This window comes from Delphinus delphis, chromosome 9, assembly GCF_949987515.2.
Source record: "Delphinus delphis chromosome 9, mDelDel1.2, whole genome shotgun sequence".
NCBI classification, from domain to species: Eukaryota; Metazoa; Chordata; class Mammalia; order Artiodactyla; family Delphinidae; genus Delphinus; species Delphinus delphis.
The window spans coordinates 33,782,061-33,804,649 of record NC_082691.1 but is presented as its reverse complement, the minus strand read 5'-3'; the positions used below and the strand labels follow the sequence as shown (position 1 = coordinate 33,804,649).

Here is a 22,589-nt window from a genome sequence, read left to right as displayed (position 1 = left end):
GGAATCTCTCCGCTTTGCCCTCCGCACCCCTGTTGCTGTGCTCTCCTCCGTGGCACCGAAGCTTCCCCCCTCCGCCACCCGCAGTCTCCGCCCACGAAGGGGCTTCCTAGTGTGTGGACACCTTCCGTCCTTCACAGCTCCCTCCCACTGGTGCAGGTCCCGTCCCTATTCTTTTGTCTCTGTTTATTCTTTTTTCTTTTGCCCTACCCAGGTACGTGGGGGAGTTTCTTTCCTTTTGGGAGGTCTGAGGTCTTCTGCCAGCGTTCAGTAGGTGTTCTGTAGGAGCTGTTCCACGTGTAGATGTATTTCTGGTGTATTTGTGGGGAGGAAGGTGATCTCTGCATCTTACTCTTCCGCCATCTTCCCCTTCTCTCGGATTCTGAGTCTTGAGTGTCTATCAGACTTTTAAGATAACCTTTTAAATCCCCTCCTGCTCTGGCATTGTGTTTCAGTGAAGGATATAAAGCTCAGATCCAGTAAAAAAAATTTGATATTGGTGTGACACTTGTTCCTTTTGTGTGGTGGAATTCATTCTCTAAACCTCATCACCGTGAATTATTTGGAGGAAAAAAATTGAGGCCAGTGATATTTGATGTCCCTCTGTTTTTTTTTTTTTCAAATTGTAAAAACAGTTTTTAAAATTCCAGATGATAGTCTAAGTATCAGTCCTAAATTAAACTTTTGTGCACATAACTAAATACTGTTTACATCTAGGTTGTTACTGAAATCAGCCAGACCTGGGCAACCATGGAGTTCTCTTACGAAGTTCACTCTCGGACAGGCATTCTATTACTGAAGTTTGATGAACAATTGTTTGAAACTCTAGAGCACAACCAAGTAAGATGGATATTTTTATTACAGATTTTTTCATTTTAAATTACAATGTTAGATTTTTCCCAAGTTCCAATACTCAATATTTCTTTCTTCATTCATTGGGCATCTGCTTGTACCAGGCTCCAGGCATAGTACCATTTGGGCTCAAAAAGTATGAACACTTGTTCTCAAGGAACTTGCGCTTGAGTAGGGAGACAGAGACAGGGTTCCAAAGGGTCTTGTAAGGTGGTGGTACTTGTGCTGAACCTTGAAGGATGGGCTGGTATTCAACAAAAAATGGTGATCAGAAAGGAGTGTTATAGCAAAGGGGAGAATGTTAGTGGCATCTTGGAATGCCAGAAAGTACCTGCCATTCAGAGGTAATTTAAAGAGTTTGGTTTCCTTAGAATATAGATTTTCTTGATAGGAATAATAAAAAATAAGGCTGGAGGGACAGTCCAGAGCGCAGCCTATGTGGTCTTGAATTCTAAGGTTATGAGTTAGCATCTCTTTGGACATGAGACATAAGAAAGATGAAAGAGACAAACTATTCAGAGGAAATAATAACAGTAGTGTTATTATTATTAGACATGGGGCACTTAGGAAAGAACCTGCTCTGAAGAGATGATGTTCTATTATTTTTGGTGTATTTAAAGTGAGGGACATTGATGTAAAGGTGGAAAGTCTGACCCAGAGCTCAGTGCAGAGGTTCAGTCTAGAACTGTAGTTTGCGAGGTCATTTTTGGTGTCTTGAGAATTGATGAGCTAGATAATGAGACGTAAAGAAGATAATCCAGCTGAGAATAGAGCTTTGGGAAAGGCTGCGTGTAGTGAACAAGAGCAGGAGACATAAAGGAGGCAGAGAGAGAGGGAGTGGGCAGAGAAATCGTAGAAAAAGAAGACTGTATAGTATCATCAGCAATCACAGGATAAGTTTCTCCTACAAAGGAGAGTCGACTGTCATGGAAACAACCTAAGCGTCCATGACATATGAATGGATAAAGAAAATGTGGTGTATATACAGTGGAATATCATCATTCTGCCATAAAAAGAAGGAAATCCTGCCATTTGTGATGATGTGGGTGGATTTTGAGAGTATTATGCCAAGTGAGGTAGTTCACTCAGAGGAAGCAAGTACTGAATATTCTTGCTTATATGGGGAATCTAAAAAAGCTGACCTTATACAGAGTAAAATGGCGGTTACCAGTTTCTGGGGCTTTGGGGAGGTGTGGAGGTATTGGTCAAATGGTCCGGACCTCTGGGTATAAGATGAATAAGTTCTGGGCATCTAATGTACAGCATGGTGACTGCAGTTAACAATAGTATATTATATGCTTGAAAGTTGTTAAGAGAGTAGATCTTAAATGTTATCAGCACGCGTGCACACACACACACGGCAGTTACATGGGTTGTGGAGGTGTAAATTTACTGTGGTAACCATTTCACAGTATATACATGTATCAGATCATCACATTGTACACTTTACACTTACACAATGCTGTATGTCAATAATATTTCAATAAAGCTGGGAGGGGAAGAATAGTCAAATGTATTAAACACTTAGAGATGGAGGAGGATGAAAAGGAGCTGTTCTCAGTGACTTCCAGGAATTTCAGTGTCAGAGAATGATGGGAAGTGCTCGCTGAACTGCACGACCTTAAAGCAAGGCTTGGTGTTAGGAAGGCTGCCAAGTTTGGTAGTAAACTCAAAGAGGAGGAAAACAGGAGCTTAAGGTCTTAGCAAACTGGAAGGAAGTTTGTTTCGTATTTTCAATATTGAAAAAGAAGACCCATAACCTTAGGATGATTCATAGGCAGAGACCCCAAGAAGAGTGAGAGAGGATGAAAGAATAAAGTTTAATTCCTAAAGCTGCACCCTGGTGCACAATATTTTTTCCTGCCTTCCAAGAGACACGTGGCCTTCTTCTAGAAGACGCATTACATGTAGTTGCTTATATTTGTCTTTTTCCTTTTGGAAAAAACATGTTATTATGTAATATTTAATGCCATTAATTCACTCACTTAGCAAATACTTACTGAATGCCTGTTGCATGTATCGTGTGCTAGGTCCTAGGAATCCAGCAATAAACAGAAGAAGTGTGCTCCCTCTTGATGCTTACAGACTACCAATTTAGATGGTATTTGAAATTCTTTGCCTTTCTTTTAGGTTCAGTTACAGACTCTGCTTCAAAGCAAGTATGTGGAATATTTCATTGAGCAAGTCATAAGCTGGCAAAACAAATTAAACACAGCAGATTCGGTCATCTTTACTTGGATGGAAGTACAGCGCACTTGGTCTCACCTAGAAAGCATCTTTGTTTATTCAGAAGATATTCGAATTCAGCTTGTGAAAGATGCTCAGAGATTCGGCAGAGTAGATGCTGAATTTAAGGTTCGTGGAAGAAAGGCTGTTTTCTATCCTAACAGCTTTGTCCAAACAATATAAAAATCTTGTAAAGAAACATGATTTGGGGTACTGTATTTATGAAAAATATATGTGTGTATTTGAATTTCAGGAGACAAGGTCAGGAAACTTGTCTGTGAAGGGTCAGATAGTCCATAGTTTAGGCTTTGTGGTTGTATGTGGTCTCTGTCACAACTCAGCAGGGCTGCCATTGTCCTGTGAAAGAAAACATAGACACTACATAGACAGATGGGTGTGGCTGTGTACCAGTAAAACTTTATAGACACCAGAAATTGAATTCCGTATTATTTTCATGTGTCACGAAGTATTATGCTTCTTTAGATTTTTTTCAACTAGTTAAAAACGTAAAGAGCATTCTTAGCTTCAGGCCGTACAAAACCAGGCAGCAGGCCACATGTTTCCCAGAGGCCTACACCAACAGTAAGGCCTGGGAGCCAGATTCATCTTCATGAAGTAAGACACTGAGGAGGGGAAACCAGTAACAAAGTTATACTATCAGTTACTGGTTTGTTTCATAAGAGCCACAGAGAACACATGGAGATGTACATATAATAAATGATTTGAGAGACTTTAAGCAGAGAATAATGGCTTTACTTTTTATCTAGAAATAGGGATGAATTATTGTTGTCTTACTAGCTAAAGCAGAACACCAGAGGAATTCTATTTTATTTAACTTTTAAGGAGGAAAGAGTGGGTAGATTGTTTCATATTCATCTCATTTTCCAATGTGAGTGTATTCTTTAAGATTCTGGTTCTCTGTCTCTCTATTTTTTTGTGCGTTTGGTTTAGAAGAGAGAAATTCTGCCTGGACCCAGAGTGGTGGTAATGTCTATCGAATTTATATTGATAAAAACTATGTGATTACACTTTGTTTTTGATGTTCATCTAAAAGTTTAAAAGCAGAACAGACGTGGTGTTAGAAATCTCATTTATCTTGCTTTCCGGTAGTTTGATTGTTTTTCACTTTTTAATTCCCTAAATGGATGAAAAATTTAGAAAAGTAATTTCTAATATCAATGGCTCCATGTTTTACTTTTGCTCAGGAGTTAATGTTCAGGACAGCTAAAATAAAAAATGTTTTAGAAGCAACAAGCAGACCTAACCTCTTTGAAGAACTTAAAGATTTACAGTACAGGTAAGAATAAAACTACAAAGTGATCAATTTGTTATACTTCTGAGATTTCTTTTGAATATCTAATAGTGTTTAACACCAAGTTATTGTACGAACAACTTCTACTAAATTATAATTTTGCTTATAGTTATCTAGTTGCCTTATACATATTAGGTGGTACATACATTTTGTGAGTTAATGTAAACAGATCCAAATATATTTCTGTTTTCCAAAAAGGAATATCATTATAGTAAAATTAAAATATCCTATTATCAAGAGAATCAGCATGGTTGTTTAATCAATTCTTTTATCAAAGTATCCTGCAAATATTTATTAAGCAGCTACTGTATGCTAGGAACTGGGATTGCACTCATTTTAAGTCCTTTATTTTGTATATAGTTTAATTATACTAGAAATTATCCTTAGACAGCATGTTAGTATTTTTGAAATCCTTGTCCTAAAGGGCATTTGTAATTTTTATATAAAATTATACAACAGCTAGTGGTCATAAGAATTTTCTGGCTTTTGATTAAAAATGGGCAGATCAGCCACTAAAAGAAGAGCTTTGTGTGGAATTGTGATCACTTTTCATTGCAAGGCAGAGGAGCCCTCTAGATAAAAATATATATCGCATACAATTATTTCATAATCTGGAAGTTTTTTAGAGAGAAAGTTGGCCATAATTTTAAAAGTGTGGATTTCTGCAGAAGTTAATTATTTCTTAGTCAGTAATCTTTGAGGGTTTTGGGGGCTCTGCCCCTGGGTCATCTCTGCTCTGCTAAGAAAATAATGTGGAAATGATTCTGGATCTTATGACTCTTCTGAAAACAAGAGAGAGTTGAAGGTGCTTGTGTTTTGTAGACATTCAGTGGGAAAAGGAAGACCTTAAACCAATTACGTGTTAAGTAAAGCATTTTGTGCTCGGGGCGAGTGATGCCAAATCTGGTCTTCTCTCCTGCTGATGAGAGGTGTCATTAAAAGAAGGGTAAAAATGAACTTACCTACAAAGCAGAAACAGAAGTAGTTACAGATGTAGAAAACAAACTTATGGTTACCAGGGGGTAAGGGGGAGTGGGACAAATTGGGAGATTGGGACTGACATATACATACTACTATATATACAATAGATAACTAATAAGGATATACTGTATAGCACAGGGAGCTCTACTCAATACTGTGTAATGGCCTATATGGGAAAAGAATCTAAAAAAGAGTTGATATATGTATATGTATAACTGATTCTGTTTTCACTGTACACCTGAAACTAACAACATTGTAAGTCAACTATACTCCAATAAAAAAATTTTTTTAAATGTCCACACTTCCCTCCAAAAAACAGACAAGTGATAAGTAACATCAACTTAAGTCTGATCTATATTTAGTCTCAACTAACGATGGGTGTGTGTGTGTTTCTCCTCCCACTTGGCATGACTTGTACACGAGTCATGAACAAGACGATGATGTCAAAGAGAGGGAGGTAGGCTCTGTGTTAAATGGTGAGCTTCTTGTGGTGAATGGACAGATGAGAGGCTCTGGGTTTTGGTGACGTTTTAATAAATGAATGGGCAAGATATGCTTACAATGATTTTTCATTCCTTCCTGCAGGCTTTCTCTTTGTGAAAAAGCTCTTGCTGAGTACCTGGAAACCAAGCGTGTGGCTTTTCCGCGCTTCTATTTCATCTCTTCCGCAGACTTACTTGACATTCTCTCAAAGGGAGCTCAACCTATGGAGGTAAATATTTGTTTTTGAGAGTCTCATATTATCCTGTGTTAGCTAAGGAATGTCACAGTTTCTTTATCATTGTCAAATGCCACCTACCATGTCACATGTACCAGGAGCCGGAAAATATGCAGTAAGAATTCTTAATGCAGCAACAGAGGGATGTTAGAAGCAGTGCTCAAGGAACTGGGAAAGGTAACTGCCTGGTTCTCAACACAAGGAAGGGACAGCAAATGTACAAGGCTTAGGGCCCGGTAAGAAGTTAATGGAAGAAACACTGGCTCCAAACCCCCAGAATTCTGGGACAAGGACTGGAGCTCCATTGCCTGGTTTGCAGCTTTCCTGGGGGAGACTGAGTCACTGGGAACGAGATCATGGCTGGTACCTTCTTACAACAACCTTGACTCCAGAGTAACCTTCATAGTTGAAGCTGGACTAGGCTTCAGTGCTGTCAGAGGTGTATTGGTATATTTTCATCCTCTACCTAACACTCTAATTTTCTCCTATCCATTCAAAAATAATGTAGCACCCATGACAATATGTAAAGCAAATAAAAGCAGCTCTTATCTTTTGTAATCTGAGAGCACAAATCAGAGACCAAGCTTCGTGCAAATCCCAAAGCTCTCCTTCCTCTAAACATTTAGTGGATGTTGCCTTTCATTATATCTGTTCAGTTGTTCACATCCATTTAGATCTTAGAATTGTTACAACTGACATAGGCAGTTACTCCTAGACTTGACCATATATCACAGATTATTTTGACGCCAAAGGTTGTGCTTTATCGTTGTGGATTTGTCTCCATGTTCCTGCTCTAGGTATTTTTCTGCCATTTTCTTTGGAATATGTGTCACCTAACACTACGGTTTCCTGAATTCTACTGTTCTCTGGACACAGTATTTATCTTTTTTTTTTTTTGGTACGTGGGCCTCTCACTGTTGTGGCCTCTCCCGTTGCGGAGCACAGGCTCCGGACGCTCAGGCTCAGCGGCCATGGCTCACGGACCCAGCCGCTCTGCGGCATGTGGGATCTTTCCGGACCGGGACACGGACCCGTGTCCCCTACATTGGCAGGCGGACTCTCAACCACTGCACCACCGGGGAAGCCCCCACAGTATTTATCTTGATTATTTCTCTCTCATTCATCATTTCTCTTTGGAGCTAAATTCAGATGGATGGCTGTTCTTGCCATCCCTGATGCCAACATTTTTTTTTCATTATCCTTCCTAAATTACAGGATGAGGTTTTGCTTTTACATATATATATATATATAAACTTAAAAGGTGTACCTTTAAAATCATTCTTTTTATTTTCACAGCATCACTTCAGTATTTCAGAGTGTTATTGTGAATACCAGTGCGACTTATCGTGGAAGTCTTCCTGTCTACCTAATTCATAGTGTTGTAATCATAAGTTCTAAACCCCTGAATCTCAGGTACATTTCTCAGTAGTAGTACTAGTAACACTCTTTAATGAATGACTAGGTAATGTAAGCATTAAAAAGATTTTAAATTTTAACGTAGCTGAATATTGAGGTCACCGCATAGAGAATCTCCAAAATGGCTCACAGCCATAATGATGAATACTAACAACAGTGCTGTCTGTGTCATATCAACAAAAGGAGGTGGGGTATTTCTGCTTACGAGCTGAAGGGGTCTGGCTTTGCGGCTCCAGAGTAAATGCGGTACACAGTTCTCCTGACCTGCCAGCTTTGAAATGATTCGATTTTTGAAACATTTGACATTTGAGATACATTATTTTGAATTTTGCTCAAAATGTGATTTCATTGAGATCCTTTTGTTACACGAATTAAACGTTGAACAATTCGATTTCACCTCAAATGCTATCACCCTTTTAGGAAAGGTTTGTCATTAGCGAAAGTGTTTAGCTGCCTCTGAAGTGCAGATACCACCTGGGAGCAACTTGTTGGGGTGAAGGATTGAAAAGGGGCTAAGGATGAGTTGAGTCATCTAGAGCCGCAGTCAGCTTCTTTCCCTGCAGTGGTTCTGCAAAGTCAAGGTGTGATCTCAGCCCTTGGTCACTTGCTGTGGAATAGTTAATGCTTTTAGCAGTTATGCCAAAGGGCCTAGCCTTGCTACACTCTTTCTTTCATCATCAGAATCAGTTTCAGGCCACCAGACACAGCTTTTCCGTCTCTGCCTTTTGTGCTAACATCCTGAATGTGTGCCCTGTACTGTGACGGAGATAACATGGCAACTGCAGCTTGTGGGATAAGAATGCAATTGCCCCAGAAAAGATGACCCTTTGTGGGCAGAGGAGTCATGCTGACATCTTGTGAATGACTTGAATTCCTCAGGCCCCCCTCCTCCACCCGCCACACTCAATTTAACAGTGTTGGTCCAAGTGAGGGTTTCTGCAGTTGATTGTGGAATTTGATCAGCCTGAGTACATCAGCCAGGAAAGTCTGATATTATTACATCCTGTGTTCTATAAGCAGAAATGCCCAATTTAAGATACTTGAGTTGGAATGTCAGAGTGATGAGATCAGTGTGTCTAGAATGCCTTCAGTGGGTTTCAGCTGTTGGTAAGTTTGGTTAAGGTCAAGTTTTAAAGACTTTTCTCCTCCTAGAGTTCACCCTGACCTCCCAGTGGCATAGATTATCTAAAGGACTGAGGGTGTGGCTTTGCTGTGTAACTTCCATGGTCAAAATCTCTGGTGGTTACTTATGGAAATACAAACTTAGAGGTATATTTGCAGGATTAATGGTCATGGCGCAGTAGTTATGAAGTTGCACATGATTCAATATTAAACTTCTGTGCTTTCTCCCCCACCTTAGAAAAACATCCTTTTGTGTTTTTCAATGAAACGAATGTAGTGGTTAAAGTCAGCCTGAGTAACATCAGTTGGCCCCATTGTGCCCTTCCAGGTTGTGATACTGTGCCTTGAAATAGCTGATAACTTGGTGTTTTTAGCCACTGGTTCCTTATGACTTGAAAGATCTTTTTGTCCTAGAAGCGTTGGTGCATTTTGTCTTCCTTCATCTCCTATGTGATGATGAGTGAAAGCTTCCCCATGATAGAGGTATACTAAAGAATGACACACTTTCCATGTGATCAGCTGCGTTTGTGTTGTGTGACGGGGGGTAACCATGGGCCACATGTGTGGCTATTGGGCACCTGAAATGTGTCAACTGAGGGGCTGAATTTTTAACTACAATATGTTAGAAAAACTGATCTTTGATTCAGTTATTGGAAAACAAGTTTGAAACAACTAGAATGTGACTCTACTTTCGCAACTGTGTATTTTGTGAAACATAAAGACAGATGAAGTATTTCTGATGAAAAATCCAAATTGAGATAAGCTGTGAATGTAAAATATGCAGCTGGTTTCAAAGACTTAAAGATAAGAAGGTAAACTATCTCATTAGTGATTTTTCTATTAATTACATATTGAAGTGACAATACTTTGGATACATTAGGTCAAATAAAAATACATCAGAATTAATTTCACCTGTTTCTTTTTATTTGTTTTAACGTGGCTACTAGAAAGCCACTACTGTGGCAGTTGAGGCCACAATGCATTTTCGAAAATGACAAGATCAGGAATATATATGCTCAGAAATGTTTAATGTTTGCCTCAAAAATATCCTTCAGTGGCATTGGACCGAATCTACATAAGAAGAAATCTGCCAGCTTGTCTTTTGAGAAATCCCCCAAATTTCAGTATGAGGCAGATGGCACTCCACTGATACCCTTAATAGAATGTCAGTATTGGCACTTGGACAGGTGCTTGTGAGAAATGGGCTTAATATTAGGTAATAAAAAGAACTTCTGGTCTTCAAGGGGGCAAATATCTAAGATCCCGCATCCCCACAAGCTCAGTATGTTGCTGGATAGTGCTTCCATTTGGTTGTCTCCATGGTAGAGTGAAGGTGCCTCACCACCTGAATCTCAGGAATCAGGGTGATGCAGCTCAGCACTCACTCATAGTGTGTCACAGCCTTCTTGACATGGGTTAGTCCTCCTTAGACAACCAAGAGGGGGAATTCCCTGGCAGTCCAGTGGTTAGGACTCCATGCTTCCACGGCAGCGGGCACAGGTTCGAGGGGGAATCCTGCAAGCTGCACAGTGCAACCCAAAATAAATAAATAAACCAGTAGCTCTTAGACAATCAAGAGGAAAAGGCTCAAGATGCAAGTGGTTAGTTGGCTGCATGCAAGAGTGAATGACTTTTAGTTGAAATAAAATCAGTCAAAAATCCCTACTTTTTTATAGTGAGTAGAAGGTTGGAGGGCTTGCAGGTACCTACAGTGGAGGGAGGGGGTTGCCCTTGAGTTTAGGTTGGCACTGAGGATGAAACAGGAAAAGGAAACTTTTCTGGAGCTAGACATAATAGGCACGTTAGCCATCCATCAGAAGGTAGAATAGTAGGAAAGAACAGAAACCTTGAAATCATGTAGACATGAGTTTAAATCCCGGCTCTGTTGATTTTTTTTTTTTTCTTCCTTGTATAGATATTGGAAAGACACAAAAATATTTGGTTCCTTTTTACTTATTATCATAACACTTATTTTGTCATTTTGGGGGTCAAAATGAACACAGCATTAGTATTTTTAGGATCATTAAAGTAACGTATAATTCTTTTTTTTTTTTTACATCTTTATTGGAGTATAATTGCTTTACAATGGTGTGTTAGTTTCTGCTTTATAACAAATTGAATCATTTATACATATACATATGTTCCCATATCTCTTCCCTCTTGCGTCTCCCACCCTCCCTATCCCACCCCTCCAGGCGGTCACAGAGCACCGAGCTGATCTCCCTGTGCTATGTGGCTGCTTCCCACTAGCTATCTACCTTATCTGTTGATTATTGACTATGTTACTGCTTTACCTTTCTGAACCTCAGTTTCCTTATATACCAAATGGGGAAAGCAGTAGGTACTATATCTTTGATTTTTGAGCAAGCAGTAAAGCAAACATGTAAAGAACTAAGAAAAATGCTAGCATAGAACATAAAAATGGCCACAAATTCTTCCTCTCCCTTCATCCATGCCATTTCAATGTGAAGCTGCAATTTGCATCAAGGGGTAGAGCTTATTTCTCCATTTGGCTTCCTGTGTGACTTGTTTTGGCCAGTGTATCTTTAGCAAGAGGCTTGAAAAGCATTTGTACACTGCGGCTTGCCCTCTTGCTGCTCTTTGGAAACCTATGGCCACCTCCTCATGACTAAACCAGGGCTAGCCTGCTGGATGAGGAGAAGCACATGCCCATACCCAAGCCACCAGCTGGACAACCGTCACACACATGGGAGAAGCCACCGATCACCAGCGGACTGCAGAGGTGTGAGGGTGCCAAGCTGGGACCAACTGAAAGAACCCAAAAGCCCCGACACAGAATTGTGAACTCTGAAATTGTTGCTTTTTTAAGCCACTAAATTTTGAGGTGGTTTGTTACACTGCAAAAACTAACTGATGCACGTTATATATTCACATAGACATGTCTAAGTACAGAATGTACAATCATTAATATCAAGGACTTTATGTGCTACTGATGTAATATAAAAGATTTTACCTGAAATTCAAAAAAACCCCAAAATGATAAATATCAAGTACTAATCCATGGAGCTAGTTTTTTTTATTTTCTTTCTTTTTATTTTTGTTTTGTTTTTCTTCTTCCTGAAGATACCTTCGTATTAGCTATGCATTGTTTTGACATTCGTGAGTGTGAGAGAACTGGTGAAAATATCATGAGTTGGTGTGTTTCTGAATCTTCGCTAGGCTGAAATACTCTGCCTAGTAATGTGTTCATTTCCCCCTCTTTTTTCAATTTGTACAGATATTTTGTCAAACTCTGACATGATTTTTCATTAGAAAAATACATACATTCACATGATGAGCTATCAAGATCAAACCTACCAAAAGCCTAAGATTAAAAAGACTCACAGTACTGGGCTTCCCTGGTGGCGCAGTGGTTGAGAGTCTGCCTTCCGATGCAGGGGACACGAGTTCGTGCTCCCGTCCGGGAAGATCCCACATGCCGCGGAGAGGCTGGGCCCGTGAGCCATGGCCACTGAGCCTGTGCGTCCAGAGCCTGTGCTCCGCAACAGGAGAGACCACAACAGTGAGAGGCCTGCGTGCCACAAAAAAAAAAAAAAGACTCACAGTAGTAAATAATGGTAAGGATGTGGAGCAATGGGAATGTTCCTATCTAGCCAGTGTGATTGTAGATTGGTACAACCACTCAGAAAACCTGTTTGACAATATCTTCTAAATTTGAATATAATAATACATTATTATCCAGCAGTTTCTCTTCTTAGTGTATACTCAGCAGAAATGTATACATAGGTGAACCAAAATATGTGACAAGAATTTTCATAGCTACATTATCCATAACACCCCCAAACTGGAAATAATCCAAATGTTCCTGAACGGTTGAATGCGTAAATACATCGTGTAATATTCATATAACAGAGTACCACATAGCAATGAAGAAGAAAACTGGTGCTATACATAATAACATGAATAAACCTCACTAACATGATGTTGAATGATAGAAGGCAGATGCAAGAATACATATTGTATGACTCCCCTTATGTAAAGGTAATATCCATTTTTTAAAATTTATTGGAGTATAGTTGATTTATAATGTGTTAGTTTCAGCTGTACAGCAAAGTGATTCAGTTATACATATATTCATTCTTTTTCAGGTTTTTTCCCATATAGATTATTACAGAATATTGAGTAGACTTCTCTGTGCTATACAGTGGGTCCTTGTTGGTTACCTATTGTATATATAGTAGTGTCTGTATGTTACTCCCAAGTTCCTGATTTACTCCTCCTCCACAATGTTTCCCCTTTGGTAACCATAGGTATGATTTCAATACCTGTGCGTCTGTTTCTGTTTTGTAAATAAGTTCGTTTTTATCATTTTTTAAAAATTAGATTGCACTTATAGATGTAGAAAACAATTTTATGGTTACCAGGGAGGAAAGGGGAGGAGGGATAAATTGTGAGATTGGGATTGACATATACATACTACTATATATAAAATAGATAACTAATAAGGACCTACTGTATAGTACAGGGAACTCTACTGAATACTCTGTAATGACCTACATGGAAAAGGTGTCTAAAAAAGAGTGGACATATGTATTTGTATAACTGATTCACAGTGCTGTACAGCAGAAAGTAACACAACATTGTAAACCAACTATACTTCAATAAAACTTTTTTAAAAAGAAAAAATTTAGATTCCACATATGAGTGATATCATATGATATTTGTCTTTCTCTGTCTGATTTACTTCAGTTAGTATGATAATCTCTAAGTCCATCTGTGTTGCTGCAAATGACATTATTTTGGTTCTTTTTATATGGCTGAGTACTATTCCATTGTACATCTGTACCACATATTCTTTATTCATTCCTCTGTCGATGGACATTTAGGTTGCTTCCATGTCTTGGCTGTTGTAAATAGAGCTTCAATGAACAATGGGGTGCATGTATTTTTTGAATTATGGTTTTCTCCAGGTATATGCCCAGGAGTGGGATTGCTGGATCATATGGTAGTTCTATTTTTAGTTTTTTAAGGTACTGCCATACTGTTCTCCATAGTGGTTGTACCAGTTTACATTCCCACCAACAGTGTAGGAGGGTTCCCTTTTCTCCACACCCTCTCCAGCGTTTCTTGTTTGTAGACTTTTTGATGATGCCCATTCTAACCAGTGTGAGGTGATACCTCATTGTAGTTTTGATTTGCATTTCTGTAATAATTAGTGACGTTGAGCAGTTTTTCATGTGCCTCTTGGCCATCTGTATGTCTTTGGAGAAATGTCTATTTAGGTCATACGCCCATTTTTTGATTGGGTTGTTTGGGTTTTTTTGACATAGAGCTGCATGAGCTGTTTATATATTTTGGAGATTAACCCCTTGTCAGTCACTTCGTTTGCAAATATTTTCTCCCATTCTGTGGGTTGTCCTTTTGTTTTGTTTATGGTTTCCTTTGTTGTGCACAAGTCTTTAAGTTTAATTAGATCCCATTCATTTATTTTTGTTTTTATTTTCATTACTCTAGGAGGTGGATCCAAAAAGATATTGCTGCGATTTATGTCAGAGAGTGTTCTGCCTACGTTTTCTTCTCAGAGTTTTATAGTGCCCAGCCTTACATTTAGGTATTTGATCCATTTTGAGTTTGTTTTTGTGTGTGGTGTTAGAGAATGTTCTAATTTCATTCTTTTCCAGGTAGCTGTCCAGTTTTCCCAACACCGTTTATTGAAGAGACTGTCTTTTCTCCATTTTATATTCCTGCCTCCTTTGTCATAGATTAATTGACCATAGGTGCGTGGGTTTATTTCTGGGCTTTCTATCCTGTTCCATTGATCTCTATTTCTGTTTTTGTGCCAATACCATACTGTTTTGATTACTGTAGCTTTGTAGTATAGTCTGAAGTCAGGGAGCCTGCTTTGGCTATTTGGGGTCTTTTGTGTTTCCATACAAATTGTGAAATTTTTTGTTCTAGTTCTGTGAAAAATGCCATTGGTAATTTTTTTTATTAATTAACTAATTTATGGCTGTGTTGGGTCTTTGTTTCAGTGCGAGGGCTTTCTCTAGTTGTGGCAAGCGCGGGCCACTCTTCATCGTGGTGCGCGGGCCTCAGTGTCGTGGCCTCTCTTGTTGCGGAGCACAGGCTCCAGATGCGCAGGCTCAGTAATTGTGGCTTACGGGCCCAATTGCTCCGCGGCATGTGGGATCTTCCCAGACCAGAGTTCGAACCCATGTCCCCTGCATTGGCAGGCAGATTCTCGACCACTGTGCCACCAGGGAAGCCCGCCATTGGTAATTTGATGGGGTTTGCACTGAATCTGTTGAATGCCTTGGGTAGTATAGTCATTTTCACAATGTTGATTCTTCCAATCCAAGAGCATGGTATATCTTTCCATTTGTTGTGTCATCTTTGGTTTCTTTCATTAGTGTCTTATAGGTTTTGTAGTACAAGTGTTTTGCCTCCTTAGGTAGGTTTATTCATAGGTATTTTATTCTTTTTGATGTGACGGTAAATGGGATTGTTTCCTTAATTTATGTTTCTGATCTTTCATTGTTAGTGTATAAGAATGCAAGAGATTGCTGTGTATCAGTTTTGTTGTTGTTGGGGTTTTTTTGGCCGTGCCACACAGCTTGCAAGATCTCAGTTCCCCAACCAGGTATTGAACCTGCATCCTTGGCAGTGAAAGCACAGAATCCTAACCACTGGACTGCCAGGAAATTCCATTGATTTTGTATCCTGCGACTTGTTGAATTCATTAATGAGCTCTAGTAGTTTTCTGGTAGCATCTTTAGGATTTTCTGTGTATAGTATCATGTCATCTTACAGTTTTACTTCTTTTCCAATTTGGATTCCTTTTATTTCTTTTTCTTCTCTGATTTCCCTGGCTAAGACTTCCAAAACTGTGTTGAATAAAAGTGGCAACAGTGGACATCCTTGTCTTGTTCCTGATCTTAGAGGGAATGCTTTCACCTTTTCACCATTGAGAGTGATGTTAGCTGTGGGTTTGTGATATATGGGCTTTATTAGGTAATGTCCATTTTTGAGAGGAGGGACTAGTGACTGACATGGGCCATGAGGATTTTTGGGGGGGTTCAGGTGTATTCAGTTTCTTAATTGTCTCAGTGGTTACAAGAGTTTTGTTCACTTTGCTAAAATTTATTACATGTGATTTTTTTAACTTTTCTATTTAAATTTTCAAAAGGTTATTTAAAAACTCAAGAGTTTGTATTGTCAGCATATCTATATATATTTACATACACATGCTAAAAATGTTAAGGAAGAAAATGTTAAGGAAGAAATACAGAATCAGCACTGATAATATAGGTATGTCCAAGTTATATTAATTAGTGAAAAATCAACTTGCAAAATATTATGTATACTATGATTTTATTTTTGGTAAAAGCAAACCAAGCAATACCCAATACCTAGGATTGGCTATAATGGTTTACAAAATTTATAACAAATTTAGTCTTTCTGAATTATATAATTGCATGTTCACTGTTGAAAATTTGAAAAATATGAAAATACTAAAGATCAGAATAACATACTACTAGATGCTAGTTTTGAGTGGTTATAGTTTTTCTCTATATGTCTGTGTTTGTGTAGGTAAGAACATATATACTTAATCAAAATTGAAATGTTCTTCTATAATATGATGTTTAATGTTGATAAAAGTTTTCATTATATGAAAGTGCTATAACTGATTTAACCAACTTCTAGAAAGTTTTTGCATATTTAGACTTTCAACAGTGTTGCATGTCCATATCCCTATACTGTCACCTATACTGAGTATTATTAAAAACATAAAACACAACAATAAACTATTCAACATTGTGACAGACTTAAATTTTTGTACATGTAGAAATAAAGGACTCATTTTTCTCTTGTTCTAGAGGATAATATTCACAATAGACAGGACTGCCTACATTTTGGACATTACTTATCTTCTCACAAATACTATCATGAGTATTACCATCATTATGTATAAATGAGTTAATGACTACGTATGAATGAATCCTGAGGTGTTCATCATGTCAGAAGTGATATTAGGACTTTGTGTCTATTTTATCTCAGTTAATCAGCAGCAGCATCTTTCATAGATGGGGCAAATATGAAATGAGATACAGGCAAAAAGCAAGGGGTAAGCGTTGTGAATGTATAGTAGCCATACAGGGAAACTAGGACATAGCAATATATCGAAGATATACATAGAAGCATATGTAGAAACTATATGATTTCGTTTTTCTTCCCTTTCTTTTCTAGGTGACCATAGGGTAGACTGCTGATCTGATTGCTGTATTAGTTTGCATTTTAAATTATAAAATTACCTAGATGAGTAAATATTTTTGACTTTATTTACAGGTAGATAAATGTCAGCTCTTAAAAAGGCAGCTCTCCCTGTGCACAGACCTGAAAAATACGAGTTTCAGTTACCAAGGATCAGTTTAACTCTGTTCCCCCAATAACATGGTTCAAATTTCACATACTACGGTGTGTTAACTGTGAGCGATCTCGAGAGGCACAAACTTCATTGCTGCCTCCTCAGTCCACAAAAATCACCATGTCAGTAACAGATGTACATCTTGACTCGTGACCAGTTACGTCACACCTTTCAAAGTCTGTCTGTGGTCGGCTGTCACACATTTGTTGTTTGATTCTGACGTAATCAGCAAAGAACATAGCGTGTTACCGCCTTGTCCCCAGTGAAGAACCCACATGATGGTTTACAAAAATAAACCTTCAAAAGAGGGAATTAGTAATGAAGTTGATAGTATAGCAAAGTAGTGAAAATTGATAATGCTAGACATGAAATTTGAATCATAGATGTAGCTATGGAAGAGAAAGGTGACTGTGGAAGTGACACTACAACATTTGAGAGGTTCTAGATATGCAGCCAGAGGATTGTAGTGAAAATGAACTCATTGATATAAATGTAAACCCTGGTTGTGACAGAAAGGATGAAGATGTCCTAGAGGAAGTGATACCAGGAAAAAAAAAAAACCTGACATTAAAGAAACTCTCAGAAATATCAGGACATGGAGACCTCAAAGGATGAAAGGTTGGCAGCCAATCCAAACTTCCAAAGGAATATGGCGACTACACAAAGCATAGGGAAGGTGCTCACTCAGTATTTTACGTTACAAGATGAGAAGAAGGAGGCAAGCACTGTTCGAACTACTCTTGATAATTTTCCTATAAAGAGTAAAACACTTAATTTTTAATTTTCTTTTAGTATTTTAAGTTAGTGTACTAAGTATTAGTTTACACTTTTTATTTCTCTGTACTTTTATAACCAAGAGTGAGAGGGATTTTAATGTTTTAACGAAAATTTTTAGCGGCCAAAGCACAGTCGTGAGTTTGCCCATTGATCGTGGAGGTTGCATGGTGGTTTTTACGATCGTGCACTACTGTACAAAGCAGGGGCTGCCTATCTGTCTGTGCACCAGTGGGTGGATGTACCTGATTTACTGTAAACCAGTGGAACAGCATTTCAATTTTTTTTGCTAACCTTTTAGAAACCTACTCAAGATACAACAAAATTATTGTATTTCATGATTTGAAGTGTTCAAATCCATTCTGTTTCTTTAGTGTGGTACAAAGAGGGGGCCTCTGAGGCATTCGTTTTTTAAACTGTAACATAAGTCTTTCCAAAGACCAAACTAGGAAAAAGGAATTTTAATTTTGAGTTAGCAGGTACAAAGGGATATCATTAGAAATGGAACAAATCTGAGGTCAACAGTATCCTTGTCAGTTTAAAAAAATGGTCCTGTTCTCTCAGAAGCTTTAAATGGAAGGCAGAATAGGAAAATATCCAACTTCCAACATGGCAGGCATAAGTCATGGGAGAACCTCAAGCCGTGGGGTTTGCGTTTCCTGGTCACCCACTGAGTGACTAGAGGACTAGAGTTCTTTTGAAATGCTTTCCTCACCAAAGCAATGATGTTTGAGGATGTCTGACGGTCGAGGTCTCATTTATCCCGCAGCTTTGTACCTGACTATTATTTGTACCTGACCAGGCCCATTACACAGTAGAAGCCATTAAACATCTGTGCACTTCCTGGCCACTTCAGCTGTGACAGCGAGTTGTTAGAGGATTGGAGATACTTTCTGTGTATAATGTCCTGTGGGTTATGTAACAGGGATGTGGGAGACTGTGGTAACGCAAGCAGTGATCATCAGCTACCACTCTGTCTACACTGAAAGTGAGAGACTCAAAAACTCATCTATTTTAAACTCAGAAGATTCCTTGCTGTGCTTTTCTTCAGTACTAAAACTGTGAATACAGCAAAAATGTTAAGGCTAAAAGCTTCAAAGATTAAATCACCCTTAAGGAGTTCCTTACCAATATTGGTACTGGTCTTTTCACATGGGAAATGTAGGCAGGTTGCTGTTGTTTGTAGAAGCTGCTATTGGTATAGTTATCAAGTCCAGTTAAACTGTGTTTCAAGAAACACTCATTGCAGAGATGGCTTTAATGCTATGTGCTGGGAAATGTCAGCACCTTTTATTATTATTATTTTTTTTACTGAGGTGAAATTCAGGTAACATAAAATGAGCCATTTTAAAGTGTATGATTCATTGGCATTTTGTCTGTTCACAGTGTTGTGCATCCGTCACTTCTGTCTAGTTCCTAAATATTTTCATCACCCCACAGTAAAACCTCGTGCCCATTAAGAAGTCATCGTGCATTCCCTCGTCCCCCTGTCTCCTAGTAGCCGTCAGTCTGCTTTCTGTTTCTGTGGATTTACCTATTCTGGCTATTTCATGTACATGGAATCAGACACTATATGATCTTTTGTGACTGACTTCTTTCACGTAGCATGATGTTTTCAGGGTTCATCCATGTTGTGGAGTGTACCAGTACTTACTTCCTTTTGATGGTTGAACAATATTCCACTGTATGGATATGCCACAGGGCACAATGTGTCCATTCATCCATCAATGGACATTTGGGTTGGTTCCACCTTTTGGCTGCTGTGAATAATACTGCTCTGAAGTTTTGTACAAGTATTTGAGTACATGTTTTCAGTAATTTGGGGTATATATCTAGGAGTGGAATTACTGGGTCCTATGACAAGTTTATAGTTAACTTTTTGAGGAATCACCAAACTGTTTCCCACTTCTCAGGTTTTATAGTAATTTTGCCAAGTGTAAGGAGGGTGCACTTGTTCCCTTTCCTGATACCTCCTGTGGTTCACTCTGCCCTTTATTCAGTCCACCCCAGGGGCAGGTAGAGCGGCGTCCCTTACTGATAGCCTGCAGAACACGCGTCTTCCTCTCCTTTCCTCCTTGCCAGTCCTGCTGGATGGAGAGGCCGGTCCCGGTCTGTGCTGATATGCCCAGATGGATAAGTCTTACTAATTCTTGTGTTCTGTTTGGAGGCCAGTTGGGCTTTCATCTCTGAACTGGCCTCTAGCAGAACAAGTGCTGCTCTTTGTCTTTTTAACTTGGTTTTATTTTTCAAGGAGTCCAGAACCTGCACAGGGTTCAGTATGCTATTTACTGGGGGTTCCTTTGGAGATCCCACAACTTAGGATGTAAAAGGTTATGATGGGGCTTCCCTGGTGGCGCAGTGGTTGAGAGTCCGCCTGCCGATGCAGGGGACATGGGTTCGTGCCCCGGTCTGGGAAGATCCCACATGCCGCGGAGCGGCTGGGCCCGCGAGCCATGGCTGCTGAGCCTGTGCCTCCAGAGCCTGTGCTCCGCAGCGGGAGAGACCACAACAGTGAGAGGCCTGCGTACCGCAAAAAAAACAAAAACAAAAACAAAACAAAACAAAAAAAAAAAAAGGTTATGATGCTCGAAGAGTTTGAACTTTGTAGATGTGGCTTGGACTTGGAGGTTTAAGATCTAACTGCCACTTATTCTTAGCAGTGTCAACTTGATGAAGTCACCTAATACTTTACCTTCAATTTCTTTATCAGTGAAAATGGGGGAATCCCATTCACCTTTCTGATGTAACAGATATGCTCTGGGGCTCATGTAAATAGCAAAGCAAGTGCACAATAACATAGGACCTGACCCAAGAATAAGACTATCTAATTTACATTTTTGTTTCACATATTTTAACACAGCTTTTTTTTTTAAAACAATATAAGGTCTTTTATGGTGTAAGTAAAATACCGTGTCTGAATTTTAATAACCTGACCACAAAATTCCCAGCAGCATGATTGCTACAGGAATATGGTACAGATAGAGAAGTTGGTAAGTCTCCAGCCTTTAAGGAGAAAATAGATAACCTAGCAGGGTAAGTATTCACCTCCCAACACCTGTTGATGTGATCAGAGTGCCTGGCCACTTCTCCATCTGGGTCACTTCAAACTCTGGAATTGAAGAAGTGATTTTTATTTGGAAGAAAAACATTTTGAGGCATCTCTGTAACGATATAAAGACAGTTTTGTGAATTCATTTAGCCACATCTGCAGATTACCAGAATATATATGCAGTAAGAAATGCTCTTATCTCTTCTTATTATCTTGTCTTAGGTTACACACCACCTTTCCAAACTCTTTGACAGCATTGTAGATCTGCAGTTTGAAGGCGATCAGGATGTTTCCGCGCACAGGGCCGTTGGAATGTACAGCAAAGAAAAGGAATACGTCCCATTCCCAGCTGAGTGTGAATGCATAGGCCATGTAAGATTTGCTTATGAGGTTCTCTATGCCAGAGAAGTATTGGGGGGATAATTTTAAAAAGTTGACCAAGAAAAAATCAACTCATGTCAAATGAGGCTCTGGTTAGTTTTGTGCTCAGAGATTCCCGTTTACCTGTGTCCGGTGTGACAGAGGGCTCCTCTGCCATGCTTCCCACTCTGATCATCAGGCTTCAGCACCCTGCAGGAGCTCACACTTGCTCACAGTTGAGCCAGACGGGAGGGACTGTCACAGACTGAACGAGTAAACCCCAGAATTAGTAGCAAATGCCACCCAGTGACTGAGTCTCCTACAGAGCATATTGTTTTCACCCCTGCTCAGAGTACAGGGGAGGGTTAGGGTGAAGCAGCACCTTGCAATGAAGCACGTTTTAAAGAGGCTGTGGTTCAGGATTCTGACATGGGTGTTGTAAATGGCTGCTCGTAAATAAAGTTGATTGAGTCCGCTAAGCTAATGTCATGTACACTAATTACCGTGTGCACAGACAGTTAACATCCTCTCTTCTCTCACAGCCAGACACCTCAAACACATTCTTAACAGTTATCTATAAGAATGGCTCTTAACGATTTACGAAGCAGCTCTTGGTGTTTTCAGATGATTTACAGGAGTTGCATCTTTTTACAACGATGTTTATATAGGCTGAGTTAATCCACAGGGTAACTGAGACAGTAGCCTCTATTGCAGAACAGTTTAGGTTGAGGCAGGGGGTTCCTTAAAGGGTCCCTTGCAGAAATGTGATGGCAACCTTTTTTTTTTTTTTTTTTTTTACAAGGGTTTCCTTTATTCCTCTCTGTTGCTTTTTAATATTGTACCAGAAAAATCCTGCCAAATGCAGGGGAAGCAGATGGTGGAATACTTTGATTAAAATATATTTGTGATCTCTGGGGCTCTTTAGGATATTATTACAATGATTAGAGAAAATCACCATAAACTCTCTTGACAAAAGTGTGTTGCTGTCTGCCTCCCCCCCGGCAGACTGCTAGCTGACTGGCATAGTGCCCAGAAGGACAGTCCAACCATAGATGTGGGTGTCACTAGCAGGAACCCGTGGTACTGAAAGTTTTCACAGTGCTCTAACTTATTTTATATAAGCAACTTATGCTAGAGACTTCTGGGCATGTAGCACATTTACCCTCTAATTGCCTGTTTTATAAAAAGATGCTTTTCCTTTAGGTCTTCCCCCCCCTTCCCCCCACACTTTTATGATTGGTTCCTCCCTGTTTCGGCTCTTTGCGTTTTATTCGACAGGTGTTTATTGAATACCTACTATGTACCAGCTGCTGGGTTTGGCTTTTGGAGATCCAGAAAAGAATAAGACATGGCACCTGTCCTGGGGGACCTCTTAAGCTTATTGAATAAATGGATA

The 22,589-nt window shown here is 39.3% G+C and overlaps 1 protein-coding gene across 1 annotated transcript in view; it reads left to right on the top strand.

Moving 5' to 3' along the window:
* Positions 1-22,589, top strand: part of DNAH11 (dynein axonemal heavy chain 11) — a 313,588-nt gene that overhangs the window by 86,472 nt on the left and 204,527 nt on the right. The window contains 5 exon segments of the mRNA XM_060020402.1: positions 715-837; positions 2,980-3,204; positions 4,281-4,372; positions 5,954-6,080; positions 21,056-21,205. Coding sequence (XP_059876385.1) covers positions 715-837; positions 2,980-3,204; positions 4,281-4,372; positions 5,954-6,080; positions 21,056-21,205 — 717 coding nt within the window.